The 13,787-nt window shown below is 36.7% G+C and overlaps 2 protein-coding genes across 3 annotated transcripts in view; one reads left to right on the top strand and one right to left on the bottom strand.

The window, feature by feature from the left end:
* LOC144448726 (doublecortin domain-containing protein 1-like) overlaps nt 1–5,385 on the bottom strand; it is a 138,534-nt gene extending 133,149 nt beyond the window's left edge. For both annotated transcript variants that reach the window (XM_078139033.1, XM_078139034.1), the window contains exon 1: nt 5,184–5,385. The gene's annotated coding sequence lies outside the window, so the exon portion shown is untranslated. The remainder of the gene's footprint in view (nt 1–5,183) is intronic.
* Nucleotides 5,386–5,527: 142 nt separating this feature from the next.
* On the top strand, nt 5,528–7,885 carry LOC144448428 (CCR4-NOT transcription complex subunit 11-like). Its single transcript, XM_078138672.1, has one exon. The coding sequence runs from the start codon at nt 5,530–5,532 to the stop codon at nt 6,847–6,849; it is 1,320 nt and encodes a 439-aa protein (XP_077994798.1). The 5' UTR covers nt 5,528–5,529; the 3' UTR covers nt 6,850–7,885.
* The last annotated feature ends 5,902 nt before the right edge of the window (nt 7,886–13,787 follow it).

The raw sequence follows: 13,787 nt of genomic DNA, 5'->3' as shown, positions 1-13,787 counted from the left end.
TTTGTTGGTGTCAGTCATAAGTAAAAATACTGTATATTACAATGTACTACTGTGTATGTTTGTTGGTGTCAGTCATAAGTAAAAATACTGTATATTACAATGTACTACTGTGTATGTTTGTTGGTGTCAGTCATAAGTAAAAATACTGTATATTACAATGTACTACTGTGTATGTTTGTTGGTATCAGTTATAAGTAAAAATATTGTATTCTACAATGTACTACTGTGTATGTTTGTTGATAAGTAAAAATACTGTATTTTTACTGCTGACTATGCAAATTAGGAAAAAATCAGATACATGTAAAGAAGTTCTGGAAACAATCCGTTAGTGTGAATCTGGGAATCAATTCATTCCATATACAGTATTATCAAATATAATGTATATATTACAAAATGTACTTTTAGTTACACAAGTTAAAGACAATAATTCATTTTTCTTGACTATCTCAAGTTTTATCATAATCGTCAAGTATATGTACATCCATGCTTGGACTCAGTGTCAAGCAATCAATCAAATAAAGCTATAAAACGCTAAAATCAACACTAATAATGATTATAAAATAAATAATAATAATGTTAGTTTTTATTTTCCTTGTCTGGATGCCAAGGTGGTCTCTAATGATATCATATACATGTAGGACCCAAGTCAAGACTATGCTTTCCCACACAGTACTAAAAGCATTACCCCCATAGTGATCAACTCCCTGGTGAGCTCAGCTATCCATTGCAGCCTCTATTATAAGTGCATATGATTAAAGCATTCACATTGTAACCTCTATCCTACCAATTATACAGTGCTTGATTGGCAGAGAATTGTTCTGTTTAGTGGCACTGAATTGTTAGACCACACCAAAGGACAAAACTAAGTGGTCTGGTGAATGTCAAGTGACAAAAAGTTTATATAAATAGTTTTGGCGCAACATACTTTACTAGTAATGTACAACTATGCATGACATGACATGACATGACATGACATGACATTTACAATTTGTTCATTATCACAATCGTTGTTCTCAAAAAGCATCACCTGATTTGTTTCCATGGAAACTATATCAGAAGAAGAATTTCATAACATAGAACCTTCATTTCATGTTGAGACTTGTACTTATTAACTGCTGGGTTTTTTCACCTACATGTACATTGTATGACATTGTACATTGTAATTCCCAACCTACACATACTGTACAGTAATTCCCACCAATCCCATCCTAATCCCAACCCAAACCACCCACAATCCCTATCCATCCCCCCTCCCGGTGAGATGATGAGATAGACAAAGTGTTGTGCTACTAGCATTCATCACTAGTAGTACTAGTGTCCTTGTGACTTTTTTCTATCATACATGATTTTTATTGCCAGTGACTCTTTTACTACTAGTAGTACTACTAGTGTTACAACAACTATTTTACTATGTTTGATATTTATTACATGTGACTCTTTATAGTGACTTTTTTACCAGTGATTCTTGTTTATAATTAGTGACTGTTATTACATAGGACCCTTGTTTTATTGTCTGTGACCTTCGTGACTATTTTTTAGTGTGGGTTTTCATGAGCAGTTTTTAATTATCGCTTTTATCGTGTTCAGTGCTATGAACCAATTAGGATATACATGTATATCTCGTGCTTTACAAGTGTTATTATTATTATTATCATTATTATTATTATTATTGTATTACTGGCTATAAATGTTAGCATCTTGGGTTTTAAGTTAAGCCAATGGTATTATTGTATTACTGGCTATAAATGTTAGCATCTTGGGTTTTAAGTTAAGCCAATGGTATTATTGTATTACTGGCTATAAATCTTAGCATCTTGGGTTTTAAGTTAAGCCAATGGTATTATTGTATTACTGGCTATAAATCTTAGCATCTTGGGTTTTAAGTTAAGCCAATGGTATTATTGTATTACTGGCTATAAATGTTAGCATCTAGGGTTTTAAGTTAAGCCAATGGTATTATTGTATTACTGGCTATAATATGTTAGCATCTTGGGTTTTAAAGTTAAGTCAATGGTATTATTGTATTACTGGCTATAATATGTTAGCATCTAGGGTTTTAAAGTTAAGTCAATGGTATTATTGTATTACTGGCTATAATATGTTAGCATCTTGGGTTTTAAAGTTAAGCCAATGGTATTATTGTATTACTGGCTATAATATGTTAGCATCTTGGGTTTTAAAGTTAAGCCAATGGTATTATTGTATTACTGGCTATAATATGTTAGCATCTTGGGTTTTAAAGTTAAGCCAATGGTATTATTGTATTACTGGCTATAATATGTTAGCATCTAGGATTTTAAAGTTAAGCCAATGGTATTATTGTATTACTGGCTATAATATGTTAGCATCTTGGGTTTTAAAGTTAAGCCAATGGTATTATTGTATTACTGGCTATAATATGTTAGCATCTTGGGTTTTAAAGTTAAGCCAATGGTATTATTGTATTACAGGCTATAAATGTTAGCATCCAGGATTTTAAAGTTAAGTCAATGGTATAATTGTATTACAGGCTATAATATGTTAGCATCTTGGGTTTTAAAGTTAAGCCAATGGTATTATTGTATTACTGGCTATAAATGTATTGTTAGTATCTAGGGTTTTAAAGTTAAGCCAATGGTATTATTGTATTACTGGCTATAATATGTTAGTATCTTGGGTTTTAAGCCAGTGGTATATAACATGTACTTGTACAATACAAAATTAGTTGCAGTTTAATTTATACCCAAAGTTCAATAAAGGTGAACAGGGTAAAACAGATGTGTATCTTTGAGTAACTTAAACTAAGTAACTTATTGAGTTAATTGTCAATAAAAACAGCCACTGAGTGGTTACGTGGGCCAAGTGTTGCTATGGCTTCAGATAAAACTTGCCGAGACTTGATATCAAATAAACCTATGAGAATTACATGTGTGTGCTTTTTATTGGATGTTGTGGAAGTGTTTAGCTTGACAACAGTGACAGCAACTGACTGCAAACATATAGCTAGAACTGTATTATGACATGTAAATGATAGATATTATTAGTATTACACACATGTGGACATTTTAATGTGAAAGGTATGGTGCACAATACTGACAAGTTGTCACATACTGGCATTAACAGCTAACCTTCACCTCGTCTTTTCTTTTCTAAAATGAAAACTAAAATAGCGCCAATGGCATTGTAGCACAACTATATTTGGCTGTTGCTATGGGTGTCGTCTTGTTGCTAGGCATATTTGCATACATTTTTGAATCTTTTAAATTTATTAACTTGCCTGCCCTTCCCACTCTTCATCTTTGCAATATAAACCATCATTTAACTGTTACTATGGGCGTGGTCTTGTTGCTATGCATATTTGCATACATGTTTTAAATCTGTATTCACTTACCTACCCATCCCCGTTGTTATCTTTGTAATATGCATCATCATTTCACTGTTGCTAAGGGAAGTCATGGTTGCTCGGGTCAATTGTGTCAAAAAAATTAAACAATATCTGCAGAATAACACCTCCAGAAACATCCCCATGTTTCAACCCCATTCACCATGCAGTTTCAAGATATGTTTTTGACCAAAATTATATTTTTACATTTCGTAAGGAAAGTTTTGTATTAGGGGTGGAAAAGTCTATGTGTGTGTCTGTGTGTGTATAACCATTTTCTAAAAAAACGACTGGATCAATTCGAATGAAATTTGGTAGACGTGTTCCGTAGGGTAATATTAGGCAAGAACTGATTAGGTTTTGTTAAACACTCCAAGAATATTAATGAGCAATTTGTGTAATCAATAGTTTTCGGTAATTAGGCTATATCTCAAGAATGCATGCTTCAAATTCAATATAATTTGGTACATATATTTGCGATACCTACATGTGTAAGCGCATCTGTCCTGAAAATATTATCGATGTAGCGTTTAGTTTTGATAAGATATTGGCATATTTTCTATAGGCCACAACAAAGATAAAAATGTTTCTGGTCAGGAAATTTTAAATTTTAACCCAATCTACTCAATTTTTTTGGAACTATAGATTTTTGACAAAAAAGACACATTTTTAGCCCTAATTTGCATATCACTGATTGGATCATCATGTCATGAACATTTCTTACTATACATGTAAACACCCTGAAGAACATTCAAACCAAATTTCTGGCTAATATGTTCAGTAGTTTTGGAATTAAAGATTTTTGACCAAAAAGACACATTTTAATACCTAATTTGCAAATCACTGATGGGATCATCATGTCATGAACAATTCTTAATGCAAACACCCCTAAGACCGTTCCCACCAAATTTCAGACCAATCTGCCCAATAGTTTTTTAATTAACATTTTTTGACCCAAATCATACATCGGTGGTAAGATCATTTTGATTTGAACTATTTCCAGACTAGACACCCTAGGTAATGTACCCACCAAATATCATGGCAATCGGTCCGATGGTTTTTCAGTTTAAGTTGTTTACACACACACACACACATGCATCCACACAGACAGACACTTTGCCATGCCTATAACACTACTGAATTTAAGAAGTTCAGTTGTGCTAAAAACATATTTGTTTTTAAATATATTTTAAATTATCTAGTTTAGATTTGAAAATTTCCACTTCTCTTGATGATCACTTATTGTCCAGCGAAACTATTTATTAATATTAGTGGTAGTAAAATGCTAACCATGTATGTATGTCTGACTTCAGCACCATTACACTCTGTATCTAACGTAGTCATTGTTGTCCAAAACTATCCTTAGACACGCAAGATAGTGTAATATTTCGCCATTCAAAAATTTTTCGTTCCTGGCATCGTACTGGAAGTTAGCACTGTTTTATGATCGTAATAAAAGTTCATCTTATTGATGACAAGTTTTAAGTGCCTCCAGGGTTAATTTTTTAACTGCTCGGGGAACATTCATACAATTACAAGTTATAACCGTAACCAGATAGACCATGGTATGCACTGAAGTTTACTGTTTACATGCTTTACGTTGTCTCTGTGACTGCAGGACTTTCTTATTAAATTCTTGGTCTGGGTGTGGAACAGAGTGGTTTGGCACTTTGAGGATAAGTCAAAGACTGGGTTTAGGAAACCGTTCATAAAAAACACAAGTAAACATACAACGTTCATTGTTTAGTTACAAATGACAAGCGTTGCAATCGATCCACCACTAACGGCGTTACAGCGGTACGGTGCTACTAGTAGTACTCACCTGAACGTACACGACGAAAGTTGTTCTCAGTTTCTCTGGTCTCCCAAAGAAAATGCCTCCCAATCTTGGCTCCTGTAGAAATTCGGTAGACTTGCCTCACTATTTCTCTGTTGAAATGTTCTGTAATTCCAGCGATATTGCCAAAAACTGGCACCGTGTGAATTATTTACACTCACAAGCTAACTATCACCGCCATTATTGTCAGCTATGTCACCTAGGAGATGACGTCACGGATACACTAGCCAGCTTGTGATGTAGTCAGTCAACCTTTTTCACCATATCGATGAGGGCGCTAAACTAGAGCGGAAATCGCCCTGGAAATCGCCTTTCTTTTTTGGTAGACAAGATGGCGTTGGCGCGGAAAGACCTCGTCACACTATTAAACATCTTATCTGAAGATACAGTTACTGGTACGTCATTTGAAACTATCTCACAAGGATTTCACCATGCTATCAACAAACCAGAACACTTCTCAACTGGAATGGCCATTTTAATTATGCTACAAAATCCAGATTTGTTACCGACGCCTGCACAACGATTGACGGCAGTTTTCTTACTATGGGATATGTACCGTTCTGAACCTGTCGGTTCTAACCCATTTGCTCCTGTATTTGCACATTTATTAAGTCATCCCTCAGAAGATGAGCGAACCAGTCCATTTCTTGGGTCTCTTCCTAATATGTCAAAATCAGAGAAGCATCTACTATCTCAGCTTATCACAAGCCCACCGAGGGAGCTGTTCAAGAAGACACCACGCCAAATATGTGCTGCTGATATTGGCAATGCAAGTGCTATAGATGTGACCGGTTTACAAATGTCGCTAGCAGAGAGACAATCAGAAATGCCCCTCCAAACCAAAGCCGCCCTTCCATCTATGATCAGCGATGCTGATCTCGACTCCAGTGCCGTGTGTGATGAAGCCTCTGGTAGCCAAGTATTGGAAGCATTGGTCAGTGGCCCTAAACCACCCATGGAGAATAACATACGACCTCAGTTCATCAGATTAGCACCCCCACTACATGTATGTGAAGATGAACTAGCATGGCTGAATCCACAAGAGATTGATCATTTGATTTCCTGGGATACCACAATGTGTATCACAAACAGCGCTGGGTTGGAAGTGAAACGACTGATGGCAAAGGCTTTCAAAGGTCCCTTAGTTTTGCCTCATCAACAACAAGTCTTGAGTGAGTTGGAGAAAGATCCCAAATTGGTCTACCATATTGGACTGACACCAGCTAAATTGCCAGATTTGGTTGAGAACAACCCACTAGTTGCAATTGAAGTATTACTAAAACTAATGCAATCCAACCAAATTACAGAGTACTTCTCTGTACTGGTTAATATGGAAATGTCTCTACACTCCATGGAAGTTGTTAACAGACTCACCACGGCTGTTGATCTACCAACTGAATTTATACATCTGTATATATCAAACTGTATTTCCACCTGTGAAACAATCAAGGACAAGTACATGCAGAATAGATTGGTGCGACTAGTCTGTGTCTTCCTACAGTCTCTAATTAGAAACAAGATAATTAATGTGCAGGATCTGTTCATTGAGGTACAAGCATTCTGTATTGAATTCAGTCATATTAGAGAAGCAGCAGGGTTATTTAGACTACTCAAGACATTGGATACAGGAGAATCTTTAAAAGTTAAATAATTCACAATTGATTTGAAGTCTACTCAGGTAGCAATAGAATGATGATTTGGAGAGTAATGGGTTCCAGACACTGTATTGTTTTGCTATCATAGACAATGTATTGTTATGCTATCATAGACAATGTATTGTTATGCTATCATATACAATGTATTGTTCTGCTATCATATACAATGTATTGTTCTGCTATCATAGACATTTGTTTGTATATCTTTTCAGTAAACTTTAGAAATACAACCAAAGACAGTCAAGCATTGACAAGCAGAACTTGTTACAAATGGAAAGTAAAGAACTGAAGTAGAACAATAGCACTTGGCAAAGCATGTTGGATATAGAGAGAAATAAGTATTACATTCGATCATTTGATAAGAAAAGTTGTATGGTCTCTTTACAAAATACTAGTACAAATGTAGTTCACATTCACAAACAAATTTGAGGTTACCCTGGAAATGCACATACTTTCTCAGTTTGTAACAAGTTCCATTCACCAATTGATGCTTTGATGATGATGTTGGCAGTTGTAAATAATCATTACAATATAATCTTATACTGTGAACACAATTATTTTGGCACACCAGTTTCAGCAAAAGGACAATTTTTCATACTTTGGTGCCTCTTTATTTTGACACTAAGAATAGTAACAGTAACAGTCAGTCTACTAATTAAAACCATGTTACTTTTGTAAGTATATATGCATTGACTTATTGATAGCTGTATTGATTTATTGATTATAACTACTCGTTGTAAGTATATCTATTGGCTTATTTAGATGTTATTCCCAATATTTTTCTTGTTGATTGTTCAGCCAAGGAAAATACAAGTGATCACAATTTACCAATGAAATTATTACATTTTAAAACTCATTTTATTAGCACAACTGAACTGATAAAGGTCAGTAGTGCGATAGGCATCATGGTGCAGTGTCTGTCCATGTGTGTGTGTGTGTGTGTGTGTGTGGATGACTTGGTTGGGGGGCATTACTTGTGTTGTCTAGTTGGAAAATTGTTCAATGTAAAATGATTGCGTCACAGGTCTGTGATTTGGGTAAAAAAATGTGCTTTTTAGCACAACTGAACTGAGGTTCAGTAGTGCTATAGGCAGCGCCTGTCTGTCTGTTTGTCTCTGTGTGTGTGCGTGTGTGTAAACAACTTAAAAGTCAAAAACCGCTGAACCGATTACCATGATATTTGGTGGGTCCATTACCTTGGGTGTCTAGTTGGGGAATTATTCAAATGAAAATGATCACATCAGAAATGTGCATTTTACATTTAGAAATGTGATTTGTTGTATTACAAAATGATTTGACTTCAGCCTGGAAATGAAATTTTCTTGTTTTATTGATGCAATGCAATCATTAAATCTTTATGGGCTACTTCACATATTTGTGTCAGTGGCGTAAAGATTAACATCTGTTTTAGTCTATCAGCTAGCCCTCGGATGTTCTTCCGATAAAATACGACACACAGCCGAACAACGCTATCGAGGATGGAACATCCGAGGTCTAGCAAATGTCATCAGGATATAAATAACTGCCAATCAGAGAACCGTATTAGCGACAAGCACAAACAGAGGACAATAGCTAAATTTTCATGCATATTCATCTTAAGGAGGGGCTTGTATAAATAACCACCAATGCGTTAACTGAAATGTGTGAATGACAACGTCTACACACTCATTAAAATCACAATTACCATAAACCGATAAGCCATAGTAATGACGTAAATGTGTTTGTCAACACTTGCATGCAGAGATTCCCCGAGGTCATAGGTTATTGAATATATTAAAGTATATGTATGCATAGATGGCCCAACCCACCGCTCAATGTAATCTCAATGGAATATCCGGTCTGAAAATGACATTCGCTAGACTGTTCGGGCAGGCCCTCACATGCGAACTTCGTTCGCTTATAGTTATAGCATCGAAAGAAAGCCCGAACGTCTAGCAGCAAGACTACATCTGTTTAAGGTTGCTTGGCAACCTACGCCTGTTTTTAGCACAGCTGAATTAAATCTTAGACACTATGATTAAAACAGGTTCATATAAATGCACAATCCTTAGGCATTCAAAAAAAACAATTTGTACAAAGAATAAGAAGTCACCTTTTATGGGGAAAGACAAATAGTCAAGACCTCCATGATCATACTGTGTTTGGCAGGTTAAATTTCCTGCATGTACTCATTCAAAAAAATGTATGAAAATATGCCTAGCAACATGACTACGCCCATAGCAACAGCCAAATGATCACATATTTTGCAAAGATAACAGACATTCAAAAAAAGTATGCAGATGTGCATAGCAACAAGGCCACACCCATAGCAACAGCCTAGTGATCACATATATTGCAAAGATAATGGATAAATAGACAAATGAATGTATGGATAATAATTCAGCAAATGAACACCTATACCTAGGATCAGCATATGGGAAAACATTTTTAACCAGATTTAAACTGAATGCCTTCCGTAAGGGTAAAGTTTTGAGATTGTCGTTCCTACAGACAATTGTTGGAATACAACAGAACATATGCAATAAGTTATTTTTTCTCATTGATTGTTATTTGCCCATTGCTGTTAGTGATCTCCTGGCCAACCACAACATGTAATGTGAAGCTTTATAGAACATTGTAGCATAGCACTCACCGTAGAAAGAGTTTTAAAGTCCAAAAAAAAAGAAAATTGATTCTGGTCAGCGCCCATCATTTAAGTACCCCCTTCCCGTGTTATCTGTTTTTCATGTTTGTCCAGCCAATTCTGTCTGCAGATGAAAGGGAAACACAAAAATAACTCTCCCTACATTAATTGCCACTAGTGAAGACAACTGCAAAACTATGGAACATGTCTACTAAATTTCGTTCGAATTGATGCAGCCATTTTTTTGGAAATGGTGATACACACACACACACACACACACACACACACACACACACACACACACACACAGACCACCCCTAATATATAACCTTCCGTAAAAAAACCTGTACAGTTGTGCTACAACGCCATTGGTATAATATGTCACTGGTCAAAAATCTTTAATTCCAAAATGATTTGGTTGAAGTTCACAGGGATGTTTCTGGGAATGTACAGATCACTTGGATATTAATTACACAATGATCCCATGAGTGATATGAAAATTAGGACAAAAAATCTTGTCTTTTTTCAGATTTCTCTCATGAATATTTAGCCAGATATGGTTGTACAGAAATGTTATCGTTTTATTGATCTCATTAAATCATGAAAATTTATATGAGGTATTTAACATAATGTAACAAGTGAATGTTAGTGGCACTTGAATTGTCCCTCCTTGAGGTTGCTTGGAAACATTCTCTAAGTTCTAGCACAAAGTGAACCAGTCAATGGTTGATGGTAAAGTGTGTCTGTACATCTGTCTGTCTTGTGGATGATGCAAGTGATTTGGTATTGAACTTAACCTCTCAAACTACCCAGGGATGAAATTGGTTATGATTCTAAAAGTGTTGGTCTGTAATTGTGAATGTGTCATACTTACATAAGTGTGACCCTAGCAACCATGACCACACCCTTAGCAGCAGTCAAATGATAGCGGATTATTGCAGATATAACACCTTGGATGGGTTGGAATGTGGAAAAAAGCTTTTATGTACATATGCCTAGCAACAAGAACAGGAGAAAATTAAAAGTTTAGCCTCAGCAGTTGTGCTACAATGTCATTGGCACTTTTAGTATGATTTACTTTGCTGCAAAACCTGTTTCCACTATTAAGAAAGGCTAAAATGAGTTAGAGCCTGTTGACAGTAGGTACACGTCCATGTGACTACTCCACCATTTTACTAGGTACACGTCCATGTGACTACTCCACCAATTTACTAGGTACACGTCCATGTGACTACTCCACCAATTTACTAGGTACACCTCCATGTGACTACTCCACCATTTTACTAGGTACACGTCCATGTGACTACTCCACCATTTTACTAGGTACACGTCCATGTAACTACTCCACCATTTTACTAGGTACACGTCCATGTGACTACTCCACCAATTTACTAGGTACACGTCCATGTGACTACTCCACCATTTTACTAGGTACACGTCCATGTGACTACTCCACCATTTTACTAGGTACACGTCCATGTGACTACTCCACCATTTTACTAGGTACACGTCCATGTGACTACTCCACCATTTTACTAGGTACACGTCCATGTGACTACTCCACCATTTTACTAGGTACACAGCCATGTTACTACTCCACCATTTTACTAGGTACACGTCCATGTGACTACTCCACCATTTTACTAGGTACACGTCCATGTGACTACTCCACCATTTTACTAGGTACACGTCCATGTGACTACTCCACCATTTTACTAGGTACACGTCCATGTGACTACTCCACCATTTTACTAGGTACACATCCATGTGACATCTCCACCATTTTACTAGGTACACGTCCATGTGACTACTCCACCATTTTACTAGGTACACGTCCATGTGACTACTCCACCAATTTACTAGGTACACAGCCATGTGACTACTCCACCATTTTACTAGGTACACGTCCATGTGACTACTCCACCAATTTACTAGGTACACAGCCATGTGACTACTCCACCATTTTACTAGGTACACGTCCATGTGACTACTCCACCATTTTACTAGGTACACGTCCATGTGACTACTCCACCAATTTACTAGGTACACAGCCATGTGACTACTCCACCATTTTACTAGGTACACGTCCATGTGACTACTCCACCATTTTACTAGGTACACAGCCATGTGACTACTCCACCATTTTACTAGATACACGTCCATGTGACTACTCCACCATTTTACTAGGTACACGTCCATGTGACTACTCCACCAATTTACTAGGTACACAGCCATGTTACTACTCCACCATTTTACTAGGTACACGTCCATGTGACTACTCCACCAATTTACTAGGTACACGTCCATGTGACTACTCCACCAATTTACTAGGTACACAGCCATGTGACTACTCCACCAATTTACTAGGTACACGTCCATGTGACTACTCCACCAATTTACTAGGTACACGTCCATGTAACTACTCCACCATTTTACTAGGTACACGTCCATGTGACTACTCCACCATTTTACTAGGTACACGTCCATGTGACTACTCCACCATTTTACTAGGTACACGTCCATGTGACTACTCCACCATTTTACTAGGTACACAGCCATGTGACTACTCCACCAATTTACTAGGTACACAGCCATGTTACTACTCCACCATTTTACTAGGTACACGTCCATGTGACTACTCCACCATTTTACTAGGTACACGTCCATGTGACTACTCCACCATTTTACTAGGTACACGTCCATGTGACTACTCCACCATTTTACTAGGTACACGTCCATGTGACTACTCCACCATTTTACTAGGTACACGTCCATGTGACTACTCCACCATTTTACTAGGTACACGTCCATGTGACTACTCCACCAATTTACTAGGTACACGTCCATGTGACTACTCCACCAATTTACTAGGTACACGTCCATGTGACTACTCCACCATTTTACTAGGTACACGTCCATGTGACTACTCCACCATTTTACTAGGTACACAGCCATGTTACTACTCCACCATTTTACTAGGTACACGTCCATGTGACTACTCCACCATTTTACTAGGTACACGTCCATGTGATTACTCCACCATTTTACTAGGTACACGTCCATGTGACTACTCCACCATTTTACTAGGTACACGTCCATGTGACTACTCCACCATTTTACTAGGTACACGTCCATGTGACTACTACACCATTTTACTAGGTACAAGTCTGTGTGACTACTCCACCATTTTACTAGGTACAAGTCTGTGTGACTACTCCACCATTTTACTAAAGCTGATCACAGATAAATACAACATAAACATGTACAAGTGATGTATCGTAATTGTCCACCCAAAAAAATGTTTTCATGAAATTTGATATTCCCTTCAAAATGTGTCAGGTAACTTTATGAAATGGAAATTAACTGGACACTTTCTTTTCTGTGAGGTGTTAATAGATTGATTTTACTCTGTAAGCAGTACACCACTTGACAGGGGATTATGTTGAGACAAAATGTAAAAAGTGACATTTTGGTCATTATTATCATTTTCTGTTTTGATGTAGCAGAACTAGTAATAAAATACCGCCAATGGCGTTGTAGCACAACTGTACAGTTTCTAAAATGTTTATCCATATGGTAGTCCATGCTAACAATAAGTGGTCATTTGTTGAATGATTATTCAGTTGCCTATCCAACCATGTTGCTATCTTTACGATATATGCTATCATTTGGCTGTTGCTATGGGCGTGGTCATGTTGTTAGATATATTTGCATACATTTTTGTATGTTTTTCTTCACTTGTGTATGAATTCCTGATATCATCTTTGCAATATACATGATTATTTGGCTGTTGCTATGGCGTGGTCTTGTTGCTAGGCATATTTACATACATTTTTTGAATGTTTATTCAATTATCTATTAATCACCGTTGTTATCTTTGCAATATATGTGATCATTTGGCTGTTGCTATGGGTGTGGTCTTGTTGCTAGGCACATTTGCATACATTTTTTGAATGTTTATTCATTTGTCTTTCCATTCCTGTTATCTTTGCAATATATGTGATTATTTGGCTGTTGCTATGGGCGTGGTCTTGTTGCTAGGCAAATTTACATACATTTTTTGAATGTTTATTCAATTGTCTATTAATCCCTGTTGTAATATCTTTGTGAAATACACGACCGTTTGGCTGTTGCTATGGGCGTGGTCATGGTTGCTAGGGTATTTGCATACATTTTTTGAATGTTTACTCATTTGCCTACCAGATGATGTTGTTATTTGACCAAGATATACTGGCATTTGATTGTTGCTAAGGGCGTGGTCATGGTCACATCTCACCAAGTTTCAGACTCAGTGACCAAGTACTTTTTAAG

The sequence above is a fragment of the Glandiceps talaboti genome, chromosome 17 (assembly GCF_964340395.1).
Source record: "Glandiceps talaboti chromosome 17, keGlaTala1.1, whole genome shotgun sequence".
NCBI classification, from domain to species: Eukaryota; Metazoa; Hemichordata; class Enteropneusta; family Spengelidae; genus Glandiceps; species Glandiceps talaboti.
This window is presented reverse-complemented; position numbering and strand designations above follow the sequence as displayed.